The 27,828-nt window shown below is 38.8% G+C and overlaps 1 protein-coding gene across 5 annotated transcripts; it reads left to right on the top strand.

Moving 5' to 3' along the window:
* The first annotated feature begins 639 nt into the window (after nucleotides 1-639).
* Nucleotides 640-27,815, top strand: VEZF1 (vascular endothelial zinc finger 1). 5 transcript variants are annotated; one of them, XM_070932023.1, is made up of 9 exons: nucleotides 640-898; nucleotides 12,222-12,940; nucleotides 13,554-13,617; nucleotides 16,358-16,541; nucleotides 18,495-18,536; nucleotides 20,199-20,339; nucleotides 24,007-24,045; nucleotides 24,794-24,838; nucleotides 25,431-27,815. In XM_070932023.1, the coding sequence occupies exons 1-9, from the start codon at nucleotides 866-868 to the stop codon at nucleotides 25,856-25,858; spliced, it is 1,695 nt and encodes a 564-aa protein (XP_070788124.1). In that variant the 5' UTR covers nucleotides 640-865; the 3' UTR covers nucleotides 25,859-27,815. The 5 variants fall into 5 exon arrangements, with proteins under 5 accessions (XP_070788124.1, XP_070788125.1, XP_070788126.1 ...); XM_070932024.1 differs by having other exon boundaries at nucleotides 12,222-12,919; XM_070932025.1 differs by lacking the exon at nucleotides 24,794-24,838.
* Nucleotides 27,816-27,828: the final 13 nt, after the last annotated feature.

Below are 27,828 nucleotides of genomic sequence, written 5' to 3' on the forward strand. Positions count from 1 at the left end.
GGCCTTTCTGCCCTCCCCAGCCCCCCCCCCGCCCCGAGAGAGCACGCTCCGTTTCAAAGCGACAGCGAGGGGCGGAGGGGGGGGTGAATTTGAGGGACCAGCCCCGGCCTTCACCCTCTCCTCCATCTTCCCAGCGCTCAAAAAGAGGCTCCAGCGCGGTTCTCCCCCCCCCCACTTTTTTTTTTTTTTTATAATCCCCCCTCAGCCGCTTGAGGAGAGCGGGCCGTCCCATTCTCAGCCTCGACGGGGGCGGCCGCCTCGCGCCCCCCCCCACTCCCGCCCGATGCTGCGCCCGCGCGCGCCGCCTGCCTCGCGCCGCTAGGAAGGCACTGGAGAGGCGGCCGCGCGCGCGCCTCCGTTTCTTCCCCCACCCCACCCCCGGCTCGGCTTGTCTAGCTCTCCTCGCTTCTCTTTCTTCCACCCACCCCCCCCCCCCCCGTTGGCGGCGATGGTACGGCCCGGGGGTTAGCGGAAGCGCGGCCGCTGAGGCGCTGCCATGTTGAGCCGCCTCCGCCTCCTTCGCCGCCGCCGCAGCAGCAGAGGCAGCCGCCGCCGCTTGTGCTTTGTTGTCGGCTCCATGTAGCTGGGGGCCCGGGGGAGGGAGGCGGGGAGGGGGGCGGGCGGGGGAGAGCGCGGCCCAAGGCGAGCCAGCCAGCCAGCCAGCCAGGCAGGAAGAAGCGAGCGCGGCGAGGAGCCGCCGCCGCCGCCAGGACCAGGCCGTCGGGCCTGAGGAGAAACCATTTATATAGAGAGCGACGAGAAGACATTTATTTTTTACCCCCCCCCTCTCCTCCTCCTCCTGCGAACGGCTCCTCCTCCTCCTCTTCTTCCCCCCCTCCCCTTCCTTTCTCCCGGCCGCAAAACCATGGAGGCCAATTGGACCGCGTTCCTTTTTCAGGTGAGGGGGAGAACAACGCCCGACCGTTAAAAATATTTTATTTTTTAAATATTTTTTTTTCCTCAGGTTTTATTTTCGGCTCTTCAGAACAACATCAACACCAACCGACCATCCAACCTCTTCACCCCCCCCCACTCCTCCCACGAAGGCGGCCAGCGTGCCCCCCCCCCCCGCCGATTCCCCGCTTAGGCCTCCTCGCCGGAGGAGGAATCCGGCCGGCTGGCTCTGTCAGCAGCGGGCGCCCTCGCTTTTCTCTGCCGCCCCCCCTCCTCCTCCTCCCGCAGCGCAGACGGGGGGGGGGAGAGAGAGAGAGAGAGAGAAATAGCGGGAGGAGGAAGAGGAGGAGAATCTGGTTGCGCTCGCCAGCGCCGTGGGAGGCCAACGGGAGCGCGTTTTCTCCCTCTTTTCTCCCCCCTCCCTCTCTATCTCCCCCCCCCCATAAATAGCTGCTTTCTTCCTCAGCGCCAGCGGGAGGGGAACCCCCCCCCCCCGCGCGCACAACCTTCGCACGCGCGCAAAACTAAGAGCGACCTTCTCCCCCCCCCGTTTTATTTCTCCCCTTTTTGGGGGGGGGCAGAAGAAAAGAGGGGAGAGTTAAAAGCCGTGTGGTCTGGGACGGGGCTGTGGGTGGGAGGGTGGGTGGGTTTGTTTTTCTACTTTTCAAGCTTCGTTGTTCCCAATAGCGTTGGCCGTTCCCCGCCAAACTATTTCTCCGGGTTTTTCTTTTTTTCTTTCTTTTTTTCTTTCTGTTGTTTCGTGTTCACGAAAAGGATAAAATAATGCTCTTATTGTGGTTGGGATTATTGGGGGGAGGGGGTTGGTTGGGGGTTTGGAGACTTCTCGCTTTGGACCACAGTCCTGTCCTGGTTGGGTTTTTTTTTAAACGAGGGGGGGGAAAGATTGTTTCTTTCTCTCTCTCTCTCCCTCCCCCTCTCTCCCTCCCTCCCCCGTGCTTTAATTTTGATTTATTTATGGGGCTTATTCACACCCTGCTCTCCATCCCCTACTGGTTTCCCCCCCCCTTCCCTTGCTGCATTTTCTTTTCTTTTTTTAATATTTTTCTTCCCTCCAGTTCTCTAGAGCGATTTCATCAAATTCCCACTGTGGGAGATTTTCTTCCTACTCTTTCCAGGACTCAAAAATTTTGCTGCATTCCTTGTTTCTTCTGTCCCTATTAATGGGTGGTGGTGGTGGTGGTGAAGGAATAGATTGCAGTATTACTTTCCTGCTCCTACATCCACTCTGTTTTCTTCTTCCCTCTCAACGTTTCAGTGAGATACTCAAAATTATTTTCCTATCCCAATGTACTGCAAAATGGGATTCTGTGCACGCTTCGCTCGCTGGAGTCTCTCTCCATCTTGTGTTTTCAAGCTGCTTATTTTCTCTCTCCTCCATACTTTATCATTGTCTTTCCTTGTTTCTCTGGGATTCCTGACTCCCTCCCTTGCGGATACACACTATGAGATTCTCTATACATTTTACTTCAGTCTGCAGTAATGTTTGCTTTGAATTATTTTCTTGTTACCAGATGCTTCTGTTACTTCATATTAAAGCATCATTCCCCTCTTATTTCTTTTACTTACTTTTACTGTTTACTTTGCATGCTTCCTTATTTTTTAATTGCAGTTGTTTCCCATCATTGCTATCATTGGCACTCCCATTAGCTTTTAAGGTGCCACATAAGCTTGTAGGGGATGATCTGTACAGTATTAGACTTAGTCACCCTGGAATTAATTTCTGGCTTCTACATTTTCTGCCTTCTGCACATAATGTTACCCTTGATTGTCACTTTTTAAACATGTTCTTGATCGTTTATGCTATTTTCTTTTCATCATCTTTGTTCATTTTGTATGCAGTATTCTACTTTTGTCTCCATTGCTACCTCCTGTTGTCTTCCATTTTTAAAGTGCGCTACTTATCTCTACGCATGACAAATTTAGACTCTTCCACTGCTTACAACTTGGTCGTCCAATTTTTTCTATGTTCTCTGCTTTTGTAGTTTTCCCCTCTTATTTCTCCAGCTCATCCTAAGATGTCATTGTCACCATTACTTTCTTTTGCTCCCCACAGTGTTGTCTTTCATTCCATCTTCCTTTTAATTTTGCTGTTTTTCTTTTTCCGTCCTGTTCTCATCTCTTAGAGATCATCTCTTACCATTTTCTGCTTTGCAGTTCTAGCTTTACTACTTTGTCTTCCTTTCCCCTTTTTATAAGCATGTATCAAGATGCTTCATTGTATCTTCTTATCCTTTCTTTTAAAAAAATAGCCACTTTATCTACTCAGTTGTCTTTTGTTCTGCTCTCCTATATTATCCTCTTTAGCCTTTAACCTATTTTTCCTCTGCTAATCTGCCACATTAAAGCATTTGTTTTCCTGTTTCTTTTTGCTGCAACTCTGGAAAATGCTACTTACATGTCTATTTTAAATTCTTTTATGTGATTGTTTGCTTGATAACATCTTCAACTTAAGGACACACAATATTCAGAGGCAGTCATTTTAGGAAATATAGCTTAGGTTATCCCTTAGATACAGATTATGTTATAGTCTGTTTTGACAATTCAGAGGAATGGCACTGTTTTCTGAAACCGAATTAAAATTAATATTGGGACAGAAGTGATTTTATGATGGTGGATATGATGGATAGGGTAGTTTGAAGGAAAACATATTCAGCTTTTTTTGCTTGAACTTAAAAAAAAAACATGCTCAAGAGAAAATTCCAGAGATTGTTCTCATCAAATTTGGACTTACTAAGTGATAAAGCATGTCTTCAAGTTAAGCTGTGATTACTTTACAAAAAGGACTGCTAAGAACTATTAAGGATTCTAGAAAATAAATAAAAATGATGGTACGTAGTCGTTTGGAAGCATCAATCTTCTCTAAGGAATGCTGCATACCAGATTACTTTGTCTTTAAATCTACAAGCCAGATGAGAAGCTAGGTTATAATACATTTTCCTTTTTTAGCTTGAAACTGTATACTAATTACAATACCTCTTTTCTTTCCTGAAGGTAAAATAATACCCTACAAATTATGAGTTTGCGTCATTTGTCCACTTAGTTTTCTGTTCTTTTTAAAATGCAAAGCATGGCTCCAGTTTGAAAACATGAATTGGAGGAATAAATCTGAGGTGAATGCACTGCAGTCTTTCTTTTCTAAAAGCAAAAGTCTTCCAAGTACAAGATGAGTCATTTGCTTAGGTGCCCAGTCTCTGGAAACAGGCTTAGAACATGATCTTGAAAACAAAATTTGTTTGATCTCGTAACTCATACAAAGTTCGTGTGTCTTAACTACATATAATAGGTATGAAATGTTCTATTATTAACAATTATGAAGTATATGTTCAGTTAAGAGTGTAATTATTTGGTAAGTTCTGACTTTTGTTAATCTTTATAGCGAATATTGCATGAATTAGGAAGTAATCCCAACCTCTGAATCCTTGTGGAATTTTTTTAAAAATAATCATTTAATTGACAATGTGGATTGTGGTGGGCTACAATGGTGCTTTTCTGGAAAATATTAATAAACCTTGTTTTGAAAAGCTGTAATAGATAGAAATGCTGCATTTTTTCATTCTCCACTACAGTAAATAGGTAAAAATGTTAGAATCAGTTCTTAAAAGTCATCTTCAGATCATTGGGTTTAAAATTACAAACTGTATTGATTGTTATGCCTCCTTATACTTAGTATGGTAGTTAAAGAAATATATTTCTGGCTTACATCAGAATTAACATGTGTTTTAAAACAGTATTTAAGTTGCCTAGAAAATTCAGGCTGCATGTTAATAAGACATGCATCTAATGGCTCATTCAAGATATGATTCACTGATGCTAATTAGCTACTCTGACATCAAGATACAATGCAAAAAACTTTGCCTCTAGCTACAGAAGTTTGTAGTGCCAAATTTTTCCACTCTAGGTCATGAAACAGGATTTTGTTTTATTATAAAAATCCCATTCATAAAACAGAAATCCAAGAAGTATGGAATATATATAAATACACCAAATAAACCATGCTTTTTAATTTAGATCCTTGGTTTGGCTGTACAGGAGAGGGCAGGACACACAGGAATATTTATTTAAAAATACTTCAAATATATTAAATACTTTTGTTGTGCATGCTTTTATTTACAGATTAATTCTTAAAATCGCCTTAATAGGGCATAACATAAAGGGCAACAAGATTTTTAGAACTGGTTACATGTTAATAATTTTCCGTTTTAGGAAGCAAGAGCTGTCCAAATAAAGCCTGTCTACCATTAGACAAAATAAGCTGGCAACTTCAGGCAATAGAGTTGTAGTACATGAATGGCAGCAACTTTACTTTTATTATAATGTTTTCAGTTTCATGTGCAAAATTATCCAGTTCTTAGCATGCTGAATGCATTGGAGTAAAAGGGTGGCATCTTTGACTGTGACTCAAACTAGTCAGTAAGAGGGTCAGTTTGGGGTTAGGTCAATGTGCATATAACCTTTATAATGGAAGGTATCAATATGAGTTACGACGTTAGTAAAGATTTGAGGCAAACATGCAACACATACAAGAGCCTACAAATTATGGTTGCTTGAATCTTGCCCAGAGGATTTGGTCTTTTACAGAATTGTACTCTTCCGTCTTCAGATTCTGTATCTTGTGCTCTTAGGTCAGGAATCAGCTGCTGAAGAACTTGGGCTAGAATTGTATCTCAGGTTATTTTTCAGTTGCACAGAGCAACAAAACTGGGTTTTTGCTGCCTAGTACTGATCAACATTGGGCATTGCTGAAAGAAAGTGGAATTGATTCTGTCCTGCAACACTATATTCCCTAAATTATATATATATATGAGGCATACAATCCTAGTTTACTTTTCAGCATTGTGTTTGGCTGTATTGGTTTCATTGCTCAAAAAGCTAGTTGCAGGAATCATTTAGGTGAAATCCTCATGGAAAGTAGAACCTTGTGTTGGGGTCATTCTCTGGTCACCATTCTCCATTCATGCTATCAAATACGCTTGTTTTTTGAGATGCAGGCTATGCTTGCAGGCCTTGTTGTTTTTCTAAGGCAGCAATGATCTGTGTCGCGAGAATAGGTTTTGGGAATTCAGAACCTATTCTGAAAGCTACTTGCACTTAAAGGATAAAACAGCTTGCAGGCATATCTCCCATCTCTAGTAAGTGATTAATTTTAACAGTACTGGTGTTGGCAGAATTAAAATTAACTAGTATATAGCAACAATAGCCAAATTAAAAATATCTGGTCATATTTTTATCCCAATTTTTCAAGATTGGAATACAGGGAAATATCTTTGCATAGACAAACCTGTTTTCAGCTGTCCCAGGTCCTGGCTAGAAATACTTTCTCATTTTCACATCTCTGTTCTCATGTAGTAGACAAAGACAGAAGACTAGTCAGAAAAGCTGAAGAGCAGAATCACTCAATTGCCATTTCCTGTCTTATAGTGTGGGTAATAGATTGTGGAAGCTTGGCAAATCATGTTATGGATCACCAGCTGGTGCCTAAAAAGTATGAGCTATTTGACTTAGATCAGGCTATTCAAGTGGAAAAAATCCTGTTGAAATGCAACTCATGAGAGGGTTGCACGTTGTAGACTGGGGCTGGAATCCAAAGAACTCTTAAGTAGCTTGGGGGTGGAGCATTCAATCAGTTTTTGTCAGACAAAAGCCTTCTGTGTTTCATGATAAACTGCTTTTGAAATGGAGTGTTTCAAAACTAACTTGTGATGATGCATATAGTGCAAGACTTTGGGAGAGCTTTAGCAAGTCTTCAGCCTGATTTTCTGCATGAAGCATACAGTACTGTAACCTTTTAACTTTAAGAAAACTTATAAGCTACTTGTAAACATTTGTGAAAATCTTTGTGGATACTTGTTTTTGTTGGTATCATTATTGTTGCTCTTAGACGTGGGCTTAGAATAGAATAGAAAGTTATGTAGCTGTTGGTAGTGGTGGTACACAAAGAACAGTTCTTCTAAAATGTGGTTGTTTTAAAAGAACTTTTCTACCAAAGTGTGTTCAGTGTCTCCAAATCTATTTCAACCACTATTGTAATGGGAGAATAAATTCTGATTCAGAATTCAGAACAATCCTGCCTATGACTAATTCTGTTTAAGCCTAAGTAAGGAAAACCGGTATTTTTAAAAATCTTTTTATCCTAATTTTTCAGGGACTAACCTATAAAATAATAGAGAATTTGATAATGACAAATTATCTTTAATTAATAGATCAAACTTAGTTCATTTCTTTAAATAGCAGTTCATTTGGAGTATCTAAAACTTGAATTGAGGAAAGTTATAGGTCAGGATCTAAGGCTAATACTGTACAGATAGTCCTTGACTTACAACAGTTCATTTGGTGACTGTTCAAAGTTACAATGGCACTGAAAAAAATGATTTATGATCATTTTTCACATGACCATTACATCATCCCCATGGTCATGTGATCAAAATTCAGATGCTTGGCAACTGACTCATTTATGATGGTTGCATGTTCCAGGGTCCTGTGATCCCCTTTTGCGACCTAACCAGCGAAGTCAATGGGGAAACCAGATTCACTTAATTATGTTGTTAACAATTACAGTGAAAATTGTTCCTCTTTCTATTCTCTCTGCTTGAACTGAATATTTTTAACATGGTAATATTCAAAATAGAATAGGATAGATTCTATTTCATTCAAAATACATAGATTCAAAATACATAATATCTGTTGTATCTCTTGGGTGGTAGGACTCTCTGTAAAATAAGTTACTTGAACCATACCTCGTTCTGTAACTTATTTGTGTCTGTACCCAAGCATAGTGATAAGATCTCCTGACTTCAAACTCAGAATAGTTTTAGAGATCAATATTTTGGAATTATAACCTTTAATTTCCTTCTAAATGTTTTTTCCCCAAGCAGTAGCTGACCAAAAAGAATAATTCTGATTTTTCTGTTTTCAGTTGCTTTGAATGCCATAATCATTCTTTTATACTATATTATTTCAGAAGGTGTCAGTTTCAAATTCATATTCCGTAGATTTCTTTTCAGCAGAGACAATCCATTTGCAAGTAACTGAATCAACTAGTTCTTTGTTTCTCTAGCTGTGGTTACAACCAGGCTGTTTCATGGATTTGCTATAGAAGCTAAAGCCTATCATTGTGCTATTCTTTCTTATGTATTCACAATCTAATAAAGTAAACTGGGTATTTATAATTATATTCGTAACTTGTAGTTAACCAAATAGTCTGTCATTAAGATAGAGATCATGTAATATGTTGAATATCATGAAATACACCCAGTCATTACCTCAAAAATTGCTCCCCTCAGGGAATCAAAAGATGGGTTGCTGTAATGAGCACCTTACCACATCCCTTTGTGATGAGCGCCTGTGTTTGAAAATAAGTGGCTTATTGGGGAAATCACTGCGGGTAAAATTATGTAACTTGTAGTATCATCTTCGGCTGAGGATTGGTTTTTATTTTATATAGAAAAAAAGGAGATTCCTCCATGGTTTTGTTTATAAGTGAAAATTGTTATTTTTTAAATTACCAAGAGTATAATTTATAAATGTTCTCACTTAGGAAAGCAGATGGGAGGTGTACCCTGTTTCCCCCAAAATAAGACATCCCCTGATAATAAGCCCAATCGGGCTTTTGAGTGCATGGCAATAAGGCCAAGCACTTATTTCAGGGTTCAAAAAAATATAAAACAAGGTCTTATTTTTGGGGAAACACAGTAATAGTTTTCAGACTCGTACTGAAAACATTTGAGTTACTTAGGAAATTTTTAGTTTTCCCAGTCAGAAGTTCAGTATATAATAGGTATGAAATAAGCTTATTAAGAATGTCTATGCCTTTCCCCACAAAGTGCAGATTCGTACCACAACTCATTGTCTCAAACTACTGGTAAATAGAAAGAAAAATAGAATTGGGGTGTGTATACTTGGATTAAGACATAAAATGGGAATAAGATAAGAATAACAAAATGTTCAGTGTTGAGGTCCCTGGGCTGCTTTCCATGACTTTCAGAATAGCTTTTAAGTGCATTTTATTTTTTAAAAAATGTAATCTGGTTCCCATCAGGTAACACATACTGTAGTGTGATTCTCAAAATAGATTCATTACAATGTTTTTAAAAAGATACTGTATTATTTTTCTGAAATCTACAGAAAAAAATTAAAATCTAGCTCTGCCTCTATATAGCAAGTTTTTTCCCCAGTTTATTATCACTCCATCTGCCATCTTCAACCTTCTGAAAAACATGTTGCCTTCAGATCAAAAACTGGCTACTTAACAACATAAAATCTCTTGAAATTTTGATGAAGGAGAAAAAGTTCTGAATTTTATGGGGAAAATATTTGGGGGAATTGGAAAATGTGCAGTACTTCTATCCATAACTTGATAGATTCATAAACATAAGTTTGGTGTTGAAATACAATAATTATAAATGTTATTGACTGAACTTGATTTAAAGTAATTTAATTATAAATAAACTACAGCTGCTGAACTCTAGCAACAGATTTTCGTTTTTGCTTGCTAAGGAGAAGCAGACAGTCAAAAAAGTTAATATTGAAGACAAAAAAAACCACCCCAGCTGTGGTAAAACAAAGAATGCTGTGTACTCTAAACTTTGTATCCTCAACAAGTACAAAAAGCACTGATTTTTCAGAAGATGAGAAAAAAATTCAGGAGTCAAAATTCAGAATACAGATTTTGTCTAATCGGTCTCATTTTCTGAATCTGAAGTACTATCGTTGCAAGCAGTTTTTACTTTATTATGGACTCCTGAAAATTAGTTTCTGTACCATTTCATGTGTTAATCTTGGTATAAATATCTCCAAACATAGTTCACATTTTATCAATTTTCATTTAAAATGAAAACATTAGCAAGTGAGTCATAATTTTTTCTTTCTTCAATATTTTGTGAGAAGAAAAAAGATCATAGGATCTTTCTCCTTGGACTATTATATTTCTGGCCTACTACATCGCTGATGGTCAACAATGAGTTCTAAGTGTTTTGAGTGTAGGAGTTGTGGAACACCAGAATATCTTGACATTCCTAATGTTTAGCAAATGCCATATATTTTTAAAAAGCTCATTTTATATTTCCCTGTAATCTCTATTCACTTCAGAACACAGATAGTTCTGTTGGCTATGAGGTAATTTGTCTTCATTAAATCAGTGGAAGACGGGCTTCTGAAAAGTTATATTCACATTTTTCCTAAAAATAGAAAAGGTTGGATTCTGCTGGACTTCCCAAGGGAGATAATTTTATGAAAAGGTGTGCACAAACTGTTGGCTCCCTGTATTAAAGGTTGTGTGTATTAGAACAAGTTTCATTTGTTAAACGGTATTGTTCATAACTGAAATAAATATGAAAGTACATTAGCTAAGCTTGAAGATGTCTACATGGTTTTCAGCAGATGTGGCTCTGGTAAAATATGTCATTTAAAGAGTTGCTTGATGATTTTGCTGAGCACTTTTTATTTAGAGGTATTTCACGACTTAAGACCACAATTGAGCCCAAAATCTATGTTAAGTGAGATTCTTGGTAAGTGAGCTTTGCCCCATTTTATAATCTTGCCACAGTTGTTAAATAAATCACTGCAGTTGATAAGTGAATCTGTCTTCCCCATTGACTTAGCTTGTCAGAAGGTCGCAAAAGGGGATCACATGATCTTGGGACACAGCAACGGTCACAAGTATTAACCAGTTGCTAAGCATCTGAAATTTGATCACATGATCATGGGGATGCTGCAAAGGCCATAGCTCTGAAAAACAGTCATGTCATTTTTTTTTCATTGTTGTTGTAACTTTGAACAGTCACTAAATGAACTGTTGTAAGTTCAGGACTACCTGTATTTTTGATACGTTGGGATCTGGAGGAAGGAAATGTGTCCTTCATGATTTTGCTAGTTGTTTCTGTGGCTTTTGATACAGCCAACTATAGTGTCTTATAGGACTGCCTACACAGGGTAGGGAAAAAATCATTGTCTTGCATTGGTTCCATTCTCTCCTTAGTGGGTGGTTTCAGTATGTGAAAGAAGGGATCAACCGAGTGGCCCCTAATTTTTGGATCCTGCAGGAATCAGTTTCTCTACTCCTTGCTTTTTAACAAGAAGCTACTGGGTGAAATCATCCAGCAATTCAAGGTATAATAATATCAGTATCCTTGTGTTGCTCAACAGTATGGCAGATGCTTATAAGGCAGATGCTGTTGTGATGATGCCTGGAAGCTGTAAGATTTCAGTTGGGAGAGGAAAGGTTGAAACTGAATTTGGATAAGATAGGGTTATTTATCCACTGGGATTCTCTATAGTTGCAATTCAGGAGTCCTTCTGGACTTAGGGTTCCTGATTCATCAAGTGGAGTTGTTGCCAGAGAAGCCTATATCTAGGTTCAGTTCGTGCACCAATTGTAAATGCCCCTGGGTAAGAGCACTTGGTCACAATAACTCACACTTTCATCACTATCCACCTTGATGATTACAATGCACTTTTCATGGGGCTGCCTTTAAAGAGCGCTTGGAAGCTGCAGCTAGCCCAGAATGCTGCAGTCCTCATGCTTACTAGTGCTCACTTCTATTAGCAGTGATCTTCTGGGTCCTGCATTAGCTACGGAATAGTTTTCTAGGTACAATTCAAGGTGCTGATGTTGTTCTATAAAGCCTTTATGGCTTAGCATCTGATTATCTCAGCTCCAAAGAGAAAGCTGGAAAGAAACATTTTGTAATCCTACCTTTCCAGAAGATTTGTGGGGTTGAGATGAGTGACACTGCTTTTCTGTGGCAGCCCTGGAGCTTTGGAACAAGGAGAGGACAGGCAGGCCACCTCTTGGTTGGCTTTCTGGAAACTTAAAAACAGTTGTTTCAGAAGCCTTACCTGATGCCATCTTGTTTTTTGTTTTATTCTTGTTATTTTTTGTTTTATTTGTTTGTTTTATTCTTGTTATTTTCTTTCTGATCTTGTTATTGCTATCATTTTGATTGCATTTAACCTCCCCATAGATATTTTAACGTTGGTTCATGTAGCCTGAAGACTACCAAAAATTGTTTGATTATGGTGGGGTAGAGGATGGATGGATGGATGGAGTGGAGCGCTAATACAATATTTGCAAAAGTTTACTTTCATCATTTTTAGTTTCTAGCTAGAAACTACTTTTAAAAACTGAAGGTGTAATTTGTATGGTAAACATTTGAATGTAAGAATTTTAGCAGTTAAATGCCTTCAGTTTCTTTTTAAGTCAGAGTTATATGTTGAATCTTTGTTTGTAGATTGCTAAATTGTGTGTTTTTTCTGCTGATCAACTGCACATTGCATCCCCCACTTCTGAAAGAATGAATGTTTGGTTTCAGGCACATGAAGCATCGCATCACCAACAGCAAGCAGCACAAAATAGTTTGCTGCCTCTCCTGAGCTCAGCTGTCGAACCTCCTGACCAGAAGCCCATTTTACCCTTGCCGATAACACAGAAATCTCAACCCCCACCTGAAACACTAAAAGATGCCATTGTTGGGATTAAAAAGGAGAAGCCGAAAACCTCCTTTGTATGTACATACTGCAGCAAGGCCTTCAGGGACAGCTACCATTTGCGGCGCCACGAATCCTGCCATACTGGGATAAAGCTGGTGTCACGGCCAAAGAAAGCCCCTGCCACAATGGTGCCCCTAATCTCCACCATTGCAGGGGACAACAGCCGGACATCGCTGGTTTCCACCATTGCAGGCATCTTATCAACAGTCACAACGTCTTCCTCCGCTACCAACCCAAGCAGTAGTGCCGGTGCCACAGCCATGCCAGGGACACAGACTGTGAAGAAGCCCAGCAAGCCTGTGAAAAAGAACCATGCCTGTGAGATGTGCGGCAAGGCATTCCGGGATGTCTATCACCTAAACAGACACAAGCTGTCCCACTCGGATGAAAAGCCTTTTGAGTGCCCAATTTGTAATCAGCGCTTCAAAAGGAAGGACCGCATGACCTATCACGTGAGGTCTCATGAGGGTGGCATCACCAAACCTTACACCTGTGGTGTTTGTGGAAAAGGCTTTTCGAGGTACCATGTAGAAAATCCCAGGCGAGCTCAAGTATTGGATTTTCATTCTGCGTTCGCGATGGGTGGGAGGGTGGGAGGAATTGGAATAGGAAAGTAAGAAACGGGGAGGGGGGATGGAGATGGGGAAGAGGACACCAGGAGATGTATCTTTGCATTTAAATCGGCAGTTAACCTTTGCTAATGGTGGGAAATAACTGCTTGTTATTATACTGCTTGTTTGAATTCAAAATTCAAAATTAAATTACGTAGCTTGCCTTTGACTGGTAGCGAAGGTATAAGGATCTTTTTAGCATCTTTTGTAAGCATTACTATGTAAGGCATTAATTTAGCAGTATTGTGGAGTCACACAGCCTCCAGTTTGCTTGGACAATCTCCCATTTTAAATGGCTAAAAACCCTTAAGATAATTTTTATCAATTTAGATTTTTCAGGGGAGGTTTACAATAATTACAGGAAACTCATGTGTGTAGCTGAAGTTTTGTGCTATTATGAAGATTTTCTCAGAAAAGTTGAGATCATAAGTTTGTGAATCTGGGAAATTCCTCTTGTGCAGGATGTTGGATTGAATAATTGATTAATTTTGTGTTTGTGTAACAATTTGCTTTCTTGTGTCTACTTGTCTTCTTTTTCTACAGACCTGATCACTTAAGTTGTCATGTCAAACATGTTCACTCTACCGAGAGACCCTTCAAATGCCAAGTAAGATTTTTTTATTGATCTGTATTGCTTAGCTTATTAAGACACCCAAATGGACTCTAGTAAACTCTGAAGTTGGACATCATTAGATAAAATGGAGGGTTCAGAGCCAAGTATTAAAATTAACCCCCATTATGACCCTTGGACAGCACATAGCTAATTTCTAAAAGGTAAAGAGAGGGTTGGGCCTGATTAATATGGACAGACACCAGCAGGAAACACTAGAACCGTAGGCAACTCTGGAAAAAGTCACGAAAGAAAGACAGTGGTCAAATGCTTCTGATAAGGAAATTGAAGACTATCCTTTAAAAAATACATTGGAAATTAATAAAGGCCTCAGCCTGGGCATTATCCCCATGAACTTGATTAAGTAAGAATCAGAAAGAGTTAGAAGACTTATTGGGAATAGGTTGAAAAAGTTATGAGACCAGAGGAAGTCACGCGTGAGCAACCACAGCCAAAAATTAGTCATGAGAAAAAAACTTAACTTGGACTGATGCTTACTAGGCCAACTGAAGCTTTACAAAATAATTGCAAGTTTTACAGTTTTCAAAAAACTCTTCATTAGTAAGTTATTAAAATCGATCCCCCCCCCAAAGAATGATGGTAGAACAGATTTATGAATGTGGCAGGTCCATTCTAAAATGCAGTGAAAGAGCCTCCAAAGTTTGCAAAATGGGTTATGTCAGGCCAGAGATGGAGTTTGGCTGCATTCTCCCAGAGTTACTGGTGCTCCATCCTGGAGGTTTTTAAAAAAAGATTGGACATCCATTTGTCTGGGATGGTATAAGGTTTCCTGACTTGAGCAAGGGGTTGAGCTAGAAGACCTCCAAGGTCCCTTGATTCTATGCCTCAAGAAAAAGAAATAAGCAGGTAATAGATTACTCCCTATTCTTGGAAATACAAAATCTAGGTGATTATGTCAGGACTATTTTTATCCTGTCCAGTGTGCATGTATTTTGGTTATAATGATGAGAGTTTTGAAAGTGAAAATGCAAAAAAGGAGTATTTAGTGTGAGCCCTAAAATAACCTAATACTGAGATTAAAAAGCAAATTCCTAAACCTGGGGGAACAGGATAAAGCACCTGAGGACAGGACAAGAAGCAATAGGTGGAAACTAATCAAGGAGAGAAGCAATTTAGAACTAAGGAGAAATTTCCTGACAGAACAATTAATCAGTGGAACAACTTGCCTCCAGAAGTTGCGGATGCTCTAACACTGGAAGTTTTTAAGAAGATGTTGGATAACCATTTGTCTGAAGTGGTGTAGGGTTTCTTGCCTAAGCAGGGGGTTGGACTAGAAGACCTCCAAGGTCCCTTCCAACTCTGTTATTCTATTCTATTCTATTCTATTCTATTCTATTCTATTCTATTCTATTCTAATCTAATCTAATCTAATCTAATCTAATCTAATCTAATCTAATCCAGGGCCTTCCTATGGTATAGCATGGCTCTGCCCATCTTACTTTGCCACCTGATCCACTGCAGCTTCTCTTTTAAAAAGTAAAGAGTTCTCTGGTTACCAAAAGATTGTCTTTTTCATCTCTGTTGGTTGTTATTTTTCCTTTGTCTGGCTTGTCATTTTGCCTCTAATGTCAGACTCTACACTTGTTTAGGCAGGCTAGCCCTTTTTAATGTGGGCTAATAATGTACGAAGTTTATTTTTTAAAAAAAATTCTCTAATCCTCTTCTGTTTAGCTTTATCATTGTGTTTCTAAGCTGTTCCTGATGACTCATTTTGGCCATTAAATGATTTGATTTAAAAGAAAGGGTGATTCATGACTTTCAATCTGTTTTTGGCTTTTTTAAATGTAACTGAATAATGGAAAAGAAAATCATGTCCAGGGGCATTATCAGGAGATTGTTATGGGAGATTACCTTGATCTGCTAGGATATATAAAAACACTGTGTCAACCTGATTAGTGCCTTTGCTTTAAGGAATGAAGGTTCTCTTTATATCTGAGTAATATTCAGCTCTTACATATAGTTTATTTAATCCCAACATGTAGAAATATGCTGCTGTGTCTTAGTATGGTCAATTTAATTTTATCTGGCTATATGTGCATTGAAGGTAGTCAGAGTAGTTTAAATAGTATTGCTAATGGCTCTTCATCCAGCCCTTAGGTAAGGACAGTTGACATCCCACTCCCTTGTTCCCATCTGGGTTTGTTTTCTCTCATCTTTGTTTTTTGTTTCTTGTACTGTTACTTATTTTAAATGTTTTAACAATTTGTAAATCACCCAGAGTTGCTGGGAGCTATGCGATACATCAATTTATAATATTTATTGTTTGCAATGTGAGAGTTAAAGCATTTTTGTATCTTATTTTAATTCAGTAAGCTTCATGTAATGTTATAGTCCAGTAATTCCAGATCGAAAACTTTGTTCTGCTAAGAGTACTTGATCATGATTCTTCCTGACCCTTTATACATATGCAAAATATCTTTCCTGTGTACTACTACAGTCCAAATTTAGGTTTGCTAGTTTATTGTTTGTAAAAGTTGTATGTAATGAGAGGCATTGTTATTGTGGGAGTTAATACACCTACTTGTTTAATTATGTCATATTCATGTACTTATTGGGGTGCATTAAATGCAGAGTTTTGAACTGAATGGCATTACATTCCTCTGCAGAGATTTATTGTGGGGAATTCAAGGTATTTATCATGCACTTACAGTTAACTATTAAAATTAGTGTTCAGTAAGAGTATTCTGCTTTAGACCTTCTGTTTCTTTCTGTGTAGACCTGCACAGCTGCCTTTGCTACCAAAGACAGGCTGCGGACTCACATGGTGCGCCACGAAGGAAAAGTGTCATGTAATATCTGTGGTAAACTTCTGAGTGCAGCATATATTACCAGCCACTTAAAGACTCATGGGCAGAGCCAAAGTATCAATTGTAATACCTGTAAACAAGGCATCAATAAAAGTAAGTGGCTACCTTTTTTTTAAAAAAGACTTTGTTTTGCCCTCCGATGTAGCGCATGCAATTGTTGGGGAGAAAAAACCCTGATGATTTAGATCAGTGGTCCCCAACCTTTTTATCGCCGCGGCCCGCTGAGCGCGCGCAGGGGTGGGGGCACGGCCCAGGAGCTTTTGCGCACGGCCCAGGAGCCTTTGCGCTGCAGCGTTGATGTCCCCCGGCCGCTGCGCGGCCCGGTGCCAGGTACTCCACGGCCCGGCACCGGTCCGCGGACCGGGGGTTGGGGACCACTGATTTAGATCATATAAGATGGGATCGGTATCTTATACATTAGATCTGTGAAGATGGGAATTTATATTGATGGGAGAGGTTTTTGGAAACTTCTTTTTCCTCTTAGAAAAAACAGTCTGAAAACTGCCAGGTTTAAAACTTCGATTGCAGTGTCTCTCCAAAGAGTTTGGAATCTGTGCAAGGATTTGTTTCAGCTGTCTTTGCTGCTTCTGTGTTTTTGGCATGCTATGACTGGCTACCAAACAAGTACTTGGAAAAAACATGTATTCATCCTGATGCAGTTATATTACTGAAGGTAAAATCGTCAGCCGGTTCAGCAAAAATGCCCAGAAACCTTCCATTTCCTTCAATCCCTAAACTAGAAGCCCAAATGTGATCATACTACAGATAGTCCTTGACTTACAACCATTTACTTAACAATGATTTGAAGTTACAACAGCCTCAGAAAAAAGTGACTTACAACCTGCCCTCAGAGTTATGACTGTTGCACAGGCACGTGACTACCATTTGAGTGCTTGGCAACTGGCTCACATTTATGATGGTTGCAGTGTCTTATGGTCATGTGATCACAGTTTGCAACCTTTCCATCTGGCTTCTGACAAAAAAATATCAGAAAAGCCGGATTTGCTTAAGGACAACATGATGTGCTGAATGACCTCCACATGGTTGTAAATTCATCCAGTCATGTAATGACTTGCTTAATGACCACATCAATTAGCAACCAAAGTTCCCATCCCAACTGGTTGTAAGTCGAGGACTACCTGTATAAGCAAACAAAATAGTAAGCCCACCTGTGGTGGCAAATAAAACAGGAAGATCTATGGATGCATTTACCATTAGTTCCTCTAAGAGTAGATTAGGGTTATATTCAAAATTTGCAGAATTCTAGCCTATGTTTGTAAACAGTTAACCAAGTTGTATAAGGATTTTACTTAGTGTTTAGGCAGGCATTCTATGAAGGTTAGTTTTTTTGTGGATTACAATGAGTTCTGGTTGCTGAATGCAATAGAATAATGAGGCAGTAAAAAGATGAGGTAGTACAATAGTCTCTGTACCTAAAGGAACATGTTTTTTTTAACTGTTCTGCAACTACAGTTATGGCACAAGAATCCCACCTACGATAGAACATTTTTTCTTGTGTGCTAGCTTTTTTCCAGTTATAGAACATGTCAAAAGACATCTGCCACCTGTTGCCTAAGTCTTGCCTAAAGACTTGTCTGCCAGCTGTGTCATCTCCTTCTTGTGCTTATGCAGATCACGTTTGATGAAAGCATCTGTGTAAATGGATACTTTTTGGCTCATATCTCGGCCCTATTTCCATGATTGCCCAAACATAGATGAAATAATATAAATTTATGCTTTAGAAAATGCAACTGTTTAAAAATTAAGTCATGGGAATCTGTGTAATCAAAAGTTTGTGTGTAGGGTTTTGGACTAGCCGTTCCCAATACCGCTATTCCTGTCCTAAGTTTTTCAGGTTTTGGTTTGTTCCGAATATCTTTTGTTCCTGCAACAATCCAGGGAAGGTAAGTTAGGCTGAATCAATTTCATGAGCTTCATGGCTTGACAGGAATTTCATTCAGGCTCTCCATATCTAAAATATAAGTTGTATCTATTACTCAGACTCAGTACAATAAATTATACAGAGCTGTTTCATTTACATTGCAGAATTTGGTTTTTTCAAGCAAGAAAATCTACATCTTCCTGCGTGTGAGTAGCCATGGTTTAAATTTGATATGTTTTAGTATGCTGATTAAAAATACTTGTTGCAAGATTGATAACTTGTATTTACTTTAAAGATTGTTTGCATTCCTTTTTCTGTTGAATGATATTAAATATTGTATTAGCCTTTTCGATGGAAACTTCCTATTACGTCCCATTTGTTTGTTGTAGCAACAGCTGTGATCACTATGGAAGAAACAACTACATCCTCCTTTCCTCTGTGTATACACTCAGTTTGTCTTAGGGCTATGTGCTGCATTTTGGCAAATCCATATTATAGAAATTTTGTAGTTCCAGTATACATTTACATGAAGGAAAGCAGTTACAGGTAGTCCTCAATTTACAACTGTTCCATTAGTAACGATTCAAAATTACAATGCCACTGAAAAAAAAACTTACATCCAGTCCTCATATTTATAACCATTGCATTGTCTCTACAATTACATGATTTAAATTCCAGCGCTTGGCAATTGGCATGTATTTACTACATTAGTTGCAGCATTTCAGGATCATGTGATCTTCCCAACTGGCTTCCGACAAGCAAAGTCAGTGGGGAAAGCTGGATTTGATTACTAACCACATGACTCACTTAACAACTGTAAAGATTCACTTAACAGCTATGGCAAAAAAAAAAGATAATAAAATTGGTCATATCTCACTTAACAACTACTTTGCTTAACAGTGGACATTCTGGTCCCAATTGTGGTTGTAAGTGAAGGACTACCTATGTCTCCCTTCTAATAGAAGTCCTCTTAAAACCCTTCATGGTTAGAAAGGGTTAAGCTATGTTTGTCAAGGAACATCAGCAGTAGATTTCATGATAGGGATATAGTTTTTCTTCTTAAATGTGTTTTTTGTTTGTTTGTTTGTTTGTTTGTTTGTTTGTTTGCTTTAATTTATATGCCGCCCTTCTCTGGAGACTCAGGGCAGCTTACAATGCGTTAAGCAATAGCCTTCATACTTTTGTATATTTATACAGTCAGTTTATTGCCCCCACAATCTGGGTCCTCATTTCACCTACCTTTGAAAGGATGGAAGGCTGAGTCAACCTTGAGCCTGCTGAGATTTGAACTTGCAGTAATTGAAGCAGCAGATGTTAATAACAGTGCTTTAGTCCACTGTACTACAGGCTCTTTTTAAAATGCAGTTGATCTTGTGTGGCTGAAACTAAGATGTGTCTCAGCAGAGGGTAAAATCACTCTGCCTTAAAAATTGTACAATTTAGATAAGACACAAAGATATTAAAACTCTCCCTCCCTCTTATCAATACTAGAATATTTAAAATACCTGCTTTTTATAGCTTGAGATGAATAAGATAGATTCTAGCTTGTATTATATTTCTGTAACTCCATTTAATTATCAGGTCTTCCAGTCATGGCAGACTCTAAACTTTGTAGATTTGGTAGAAACTTCAGTAGGGATTATATCTTAACAATTTTCTTCTGATGGTAAACAAGCATCCAAAAGCTTAACTGTTCTTGTGCTGAACTAACAAAATCACTTGTTTTGTTCTTTATTATGGTGGGGAAAATAATACTGTGTTCAGAGTCTGTAAAATGTGGTTTTTAATTTCAAGTTTCTTTCTAACTGAGAAAATTCTAATTTGTATGTATTTTTGCATCTTTCTTAAAAAATAATGTGGCTGAACAGCTTGTATGAATGAAGAGAGCAACAACCAGAAGCAGCAGCAGCAGCAGCAGCAACCACAGCAACAACATGTCACAAACTGGCCAGGAAAACAAGTTGAGACTTTGAGACTATGGGAAGAAGCAGTTAAAGCAAGAAAGAAAGGTAAAAATTGATGATGGCAGACTGTTGGAGTTCATCTTGCATATGTATAAATGGCTGGTATAGCCTGCAGGAAACATGGAGTAAATTCATGCTCTGTAAATATGCAGGGGGTAAAAGCTACTTGATAATCTCTGGTGATTGTGGTGATCAGCCTGCTTGCCATAGATTTTTACTTCCTGATTATGTCAAGCAGTTACTTTATGAAAGCCAGGAGATGTGGCTTACCAGCTTGCCCCGTTGTTCTTTATGTCAAAATTTTGACCTCTTGCCCTATTTTCAAGTTGAGGGCATGATTTCTGAGACGATCTGGCTTTTCTTGTTACTTACCGTATTTTTCATAGTATAAGAGGACTCCCCCCCCTCCAAAAAAAAAGAGGGTGGAAATGTTGGTGTGTCTTATACAATGAATACAGCCATTTTTGGCCTCCCGAAGCCCCGCTCATCCCATTTTTGTGAAAAATGGGCCCGGTTTTTGCAAAAACAGGGTGCGCAGAGGGTTTCGGAGGCCTGCAGAGTGCTCCTGGGGGCCGGGAAGGGCAAAAACCTTTTTTTTTCGTACTTACCTGTTTGAAATCTTGGTGCAGCTTATACACCGGTGCGTCTTATAGTACGAAAAATACGTTTTGTGCATAACAGATACTCAAAATCTTAGCTGTCAGTTTAAGTTGCTCATTGGCACTTCAGTCTGATACAGATAGGGCCACTTTACCACACTGGTTTCCAGACTTCCATAGAGGAAATTCTCTACAGCTTGGAGGAAGCCTGAACACTTAAACTGGTTTATAATTCTTCATAAGGTGGATAATTTCAGTTTTTCTAAAACACTAATTTGGCTAGAAGACAGCCAACCTCCATGATTCTTGAACTTGATGCCAGTCTTATTGCAGTTGCATCTATCTGTCTTTGTTTTATAAAGTTGCTTTAACTATTGTTTGTTTTTACAAATAAAATTTGCTAGGGTTCCCTTTTGTATGGTGACTTCTGTTGGTGGCATTTTGTTGCCTTTTTATGAACCATTCGCTTTTAACTAGTAAGACAAGATGTTCAATAGCAATTAGAATGTGAAAGAACTAGAATTTCATATGGAATTGTGTGTGTGTGTGTATGCATGTATGTGTCTTTGTTCTCTCCATATCAAGGGAAGGGGAGAGTTACATGTGTTTTGATGGCTTACTGTACATAAAATAAGCAGTTTTTATTGCTATAGCCATTTTTACAAAGGCATCTAATTCAGTGTTTAAAATAGCATTTATCAATATTATATTGTATTAAATCGATATCACTTTCATTGTAAAGAATCACAAAACAAATATAGTAGTATATACCCAGGGTCTAATATGCAGATTAGAGATCTGTAGCATTCTCCACCCTTTGAATTTGGTGCCTTGTTTTAATTTTTACTTTTTTACAAGTTGATGGACTTGTTGTTTTACCAGTCTTAAACCACACCACTTTAGGAGTTCTATAGAAGGATATTACTGAGCCTAATATGTTTGTGTTAAACATGCCAAGGAAATGTGAATTCAGAAGGAACCGCCTGGCTTTTCTTCCCTGCACAACTCCCCCCTTCTCTTGATTGAAATTTTGACTTTTGAAGAAGCCTATAATAAACTTTCATGAATAGATTTGAGTATATTTCTTGCTTAGTCTTCTCCAAATGCTTTGTAAAAATGAGATTGCTTGGTATGCTGAATCCATCAGTGAATGAACCCCTTCCATGTGGCAATCTTTAGAGCATCCACAGACATATAATCCTGCTCTAACCTTATGGCTTACTTTTGTTCCACGTTTAAACTGAGAATGTAACTGGACCACAGCCATCTTTTGTGTTCTATGGCCTGGATTTTTGCAGTTCAAAACTTGTTTGCTTAATAACATATGATGCACCATGCTGAATTATAAGAGTTTCCATTCATTTTTCAGATTAGCTCTAAATCTTAATTCTTCTAAATGTGTGTTTTCATTCTACTGCTGATGCATATGATGAATTTTAGCAGCTTGGTCCCTGTTTTTCTCTGCATGCACAGAACAGCAATTTTCAGGAAGCTGGTATTGGAGCATGAGGTAGAGTGACCTACGGAATACTGAGCTCCCTGAGGAGCAGAACATATCTTCAGCTTAAAAAGAAAAAAAATGTGAGGTCCTTGGTGCTCTCTGAGCTTGGTTGCTTTCTTGCAGATGTTTAGTTACCAACTAGTTAGCATCATCAGTGTTTGACTCTAACTAAGCTCAGAAAAGCACCAAGGACCCCACAGTTCAGCCCTGAGCTACAAAAATTCTTTTTTAAGGAAAAAAATGCTGGTGGTGGAAGAGAGCCTGGGATCCTGCAGATGATTGGCAGTGATAATTCCTCAAGATAGCTCAAAACTCCGCCACATATAAGAAATGTTCTTTTACTTGCAGAATAAGCATTTGGGTAATTTCTGAAAATGAGAGATGAAGGTAATCACTGAAAGAATCCTAATGGAGGGTGCATAAAGAGAGCAGAAGGATGGTTGGAAAGCAGAAGTGGCATTATTAATTTTGGTAGATTCTGATTCTCTTGTGTGGAAGGCTCAGCAGTCTTACCTGTTGAATTGATATTGCACCTTTTTACCAGAATATCAGGGCAGCATATATAGCACACTCTCTCCTCCAACCACCAACCTGTGAGGTATATTAGACCGAGAGATAAGAGCTGGTACAAAGTCACCCAGTGAGCTAACATAGTTGTGGGTGACTTGAACAAGGTCCTAGTCCAGCAGCCTGGTGGCTACACCACATAGCTGTATGGTAAAATGCAACAATTGTGTTACCTCTAAAAGTAGAGCTGAATGGCTAAGGCACAGACCAGTTGCAGCACGAACTGCTCAAAACCCAAGCAGTAAATCTGATCGTTGTCCTTGCTCTGGCTTCCTGGCACACAAGGGAGATGTTCGGCATCTTGAAGCTTATATACGTTACTGCTTTTGGTTTCCCTCTTGCGTTTGATAAAATTCCTTCAGCACACTTTTTTCCCCTCAGGTACAGTAATGTGAAATTAATTTCTGGGTCCTGGTTTTGAGTTACTATATAGAGTACCATTATATATGCTCAGTATTCTAAGGAGCATGATGATCAGGACATTTAAATGCAGCATCGGTCTTCTCATACAGTTGGGCTCATACATGCATCAGAACTTTGGTAGTGAACAATAAAGAGTCTGCTCTGGCATTGTGAGATCAAAAAATAATTTCAATTTGGAACAACCATTGGCGAGAGGCCCTGCAGGTCAGGCTTGAAAGAACTATGCTGTATTGATCTTCTCATACAATCAGGCTCATTCCATGCATAACCAACTCAGAACCTGTTGCTAAACTCAGTTAATGTTTATTTTGAAAAGTTTTGTGTGTGTATGGGTGTGCTGTGAACCCAGGCTGTTTGGCTAGCTGCTGATTTGTTATGCAGCAAATTTAGAAAATGGGTTAATTTAGTAACTTGATTTAGTTGGCTCTTGTGAACATAGCCTTTAAATCATGCTAGACATAAACACCTGACACCATGCCAGAACTTTAGAGCTAGACCTTTTAATCGTGCACATGCTCAAATACAATCTGTATGATGTTATGGGAAAGGGAAAACTAGAATTATGTATCATTGAATGGCTTAATTGCAACACCTTTCCTCCACCTCCCAATTTTGATTACAGAAAGTCAACAGACTCTGAGGCCAACTTCGGTCAAGCAAGGTAGGGTCAGATACATTTATATAGCTTGTATTATAAGGCTGGACTTTCAGCTCTCCCCCTTTGAAGTATTTTGGGGTACAAGGTTGCAGTTGCCATACTGAACATAATAATTGCTCAGCACAATGAGAAGCACCCCGGGTCCTTCCCTTGCATTGCACCACCTGCATTCTCTTGGTCTTCGTAAATACATCCTGCTCTCTTACATGCACTGGAGTCAGTAGCCTAGGCCTCTCATGAAAACCATGTTGTTGCCTGGTAAATATGAACTGATGTACCCCAAATTGACATGAATGGCTTTTATTGTATGTTTATTGCTTTAGGCTGAGATTCCCAATTGCTGCTGGTTTTCCTAATACCAGAAGTTCTCCCCTCCCCCCAAACTCCATAGGAACATGAGTATTTTATTGATAGCCAGCAGGTGGTGCTGATATATAAAAGTAGCTAACTTTATAGCTTTCCAGTTGTCCCTAGCTCAAATAGTGGCAGAGTGCTCTTGGTGTTACAATATGAGCCAAATTCTTTCTGTTTCCAGAGGGAATCCATTCTTAATTGAGGTGAAAGCTACCTGACTGGTGGGGTTTGATGCACTCATCTTATTCACTGGGGTTTTACAATAACTAAAATACTACACTGATTGAATGATTCCACAAGTTGTGGTTAAATTTATTTTAAAATGAAATAAGCAGGTAATAGTGAAAACTAGCTTTGTGTATCGGTCCCTAATAATGACTTTTTAAAACCTTCACAGAATGTCAGTACAACTTTGAGAAGGCTATAGAGTACGTACCATTCGGTATGTACACTCTCTCTACTTATAATATTCCTCTTCAGAGGACTTTCTGCTAATACTGTGCTGCTTTAATGAACAAATCCCCCTCTTTTTATTACTAAAAATTGCCAGATGTCTTGAACACAGATGAATTGCATGACTGAAGATATTATAGGTTGTAGAATTAGTGTTTAATAATCGCATTTCAGAGTATTCTGCTTGAGGATATTTCTTATTGTATAATGAACAGAAAATTAATAGAAACTATTAAAGCACATAATATATTCATTGTTATTTAAAAAATGTAAAGTTTACCAGAATACATGAGACACAGGCTTATTAACTTGTCTGCAAGCCCTTAATTGCTGATAGGCATCTTACATTGTGATTTGTATGTTTTTGCTATTGTGGCATAAGCTGTCAGCAAAATGGGCTAGAGTTGGAAAGGACTAAATGTCCAGTGGGAAAGGGGTTTGTAGATAAGAGCTGACTGGCATTGGAAAAGCTTGCATCAAAATTTATTCTAAGGACTGTTCTTTTGGTGTTTCAGAGTCTTCTCTGCTCTGTCCATTTATAAAGCCACAACTTTGGTGTCATCTCTTCTCTTGTTTTCTAGAAGCTGCCAACTTGTGCCAAACGTCCACTGCTGCCCCTACGCCTGTGACTCTCTCTACTCCCTTCAACATAACCTCCTCAGTGGCATCCGGGACGATCACCAACCCAGTTACTGTGGCTGCTGCAATGAATATGAGAAGCCCAGCCAATGTTTCGAGTGCGGTTAACATCTCCAGCCCAATGAGCTTAGGCCACCCTGTTACCATAACCAGCCCTTTGTCCATGACTTCTCCGTTAACACTCACCACACCTGTCAATTTACCAACTCCAGTCACTGCTCCAGTGAACATTGCACATCCAGTTACTATCACCTCACCAATGAATCTCCCAACACCAATGACATTAGCTGGCCCTTTAAATATAGCCATGAGACCTGTGGAAAGCATGCCTTTCCTTCCCCAGGCATTGCCAACCTCTCCCCCCTGGTAAAAAAAAAAAAAAATCTAGAGCAAAAACTTCATGCAGTATTAAAAAGAAGAATAGAAAACAAGTCCTTAAGAGCAATTAACCTTTTTTTAAGTTCATAGTAGTGAAACTAGGCTAATTCATTTGATGCAAAAAAATCATGCTCCAGTTTAAAGGGAAAAACAGCATAATCAAATCCTTGTTCAGTTGGCTGGCTGTTGACTTATTTCTGGGTCTTTTTCTTTCCTTTAAACTGGCAATGATGTTTGAAGAAGATCAGATGAGAACTGAGCCCAGTTCCTAAACTTTTTTGAAAAGTTATCATTAATGGTAACTGAGGAAATTGTAAATGAAAAAAAAAAAAAAACCTCTATCTAAACACTAGAAGGCTCCATATATGGAGATTTCCATAACTACAGTGTGGAGATGAATCACTAACTGGCCAGCTCTGCGACTCTCTGATTGAGAAAGTATTGTAGCGTTTCTTTTTTTTTTTAAAGTAAATACATTTCATGGTCCTATTTTTAAAAAAATGCATTTAAGTAATTATGCATTTTACCTTTTGGGAATATGATGATTTCAGGCCGAATTCCCTATGGGAAAAGTGATACCAACTCTGATATGCAAAGCATATGGTAACTTTTATCATTCTAACTTCTAAATAACAATAGGGATTATGACCTGGTATTTTGGAAATGTAAATAGTAAGTGACATATTACCCTAAGGGAATATAACCTAATAGTCAGCATATTAAAAAATAAATAAAAAAGAACTGTTTCATGTTTGGCAAGGAACAGCTGTGGCTGGTAGAATAGGATTTGAAATCTACGTGAATGCGGTCTCTAGTCGAAATCCAGCTGGGACTCTTTATTATGGAGAGCATACAGTGAGCTTTGAAACATGGAAAAATGGCTTTAAGCTTGAAGACTGTGGAAGTGCTGGGTAGAACATGTGTCTGCTCTCACTCTCTCAAGCAGAACCTGCTGAAGTGACGAGAGCAGGTGTTGTTCGCTGAAAGTTTTTTTTTTTTTTTTGTCTTATATTATAAAATGGTATACAGTTTTTATTCTAACCACTAACTAGTTAGGATGCCCCTTCAGGACAAGCCAAGAGAGTGCATCTTATTATTTTGTGTTTCATTTTTTTTACCTTTTTTGTTTCCCCCTTTAATCAAGTGTTGTGCAGATTTCTTCAACTTTGTAAATATTTGCAGAAGAAGCAACAACCGTCATTTGTACTTTTAGTTAATTGTGTTAACAAATAGTTATTGATTTGTGGAGGTTTTCCATTAACTGACCTATCCAGTGAAGGGAAAGCCTCTCCTTCCCTGCCAAACAGTCCCATTAAAATACCCAAGAATACATCCTTTATTTTATCTGTACATAAAGTAGGATGGAAAATCTAGGGAAGCAATTTTTTTAGGCTATCATGTCACAGTCACTTTTTAATCTTTGTTTTTAAAGACGTACCCTATAGCCAAGACAGTATAAGAAATAATTGGAAGGGAAAAACTGAGAGGCTTTTGCTCAGAGCAAGGATGCCAATCCAATAGCAATCAATATTTTCATTTTTTTAAAAATGGGATGCTGGCAAACCTGAGAGGGTGGAAGTCTACTGTTTTTGTGTTTATACCCATCGTGTCAGTGTAAAAGCAACATATTTCGTATTTCTGAGGCAAATGTCTGGGGTTAGACTGATGTCCAGATTATGTGAAAATGGTTCTAGGGGCTTGGACTACATAGTAAAAAATGGGAAAAAATAATAGAATTTAGTGTAAAATAATTTTATAAATGAACTTTTGTACCTTAGGACATCAAATTGTACAACTTTTGTATATATAAAAGCTTAGGAACTTCCTGTGTAGCAAAAAGAACACATTCCTACACTTTTAATGTATATGTTTGTTATAATGTCATGTAAACATACGCCCCATGTTTGTGCCTTTTAATTAGTTTGTCTCAATAAACAGAAATGTAGAGACTTTGTAGTTGAG

Source organism: Pituophis catenifer, unplaced genomic scaffold, assembly GCF_029215685.1.
Source record: "Pituophis catenifer annectens isolate HBS135680 unplaced genomic scaffold, rPitCat1.0.hap2 SCAF_1, whole genome shotgun sequence".
Taxonomy (NCBI): Eukaryota; Metazoa; Chordata; class Lepidosauria; order Squamata; family Colubridae; genus Pituophis; species Pituophis catenifer.

What these genes read in the sequence shown, in the direction of transcription:
- VEZF1 (XM_070932023.1), top strand. Translation starts at nt 866, where the DNA reads ATGGAGGCCAATTGGACCGCGTTCCTTTTTCAG. An exon ending in GGACCGCGTTCCTTTTTCAG is followed by an intron (nt 899 to 12,221) that starts GTGAGGGGGAGA and finishes GTTTGGTTTCAG; the next exon opens with GCACATGAAGCATCGCATCA. An exon ending in AGTTAAAGCAAGAAAGAAAG is followed by an intron (nt 20,340 to 24,006) that starts GTAAAAATTGAT and finishes TTTTGATTACAG; the next exon opens with AAAGTCAACAGACTCTGAGG.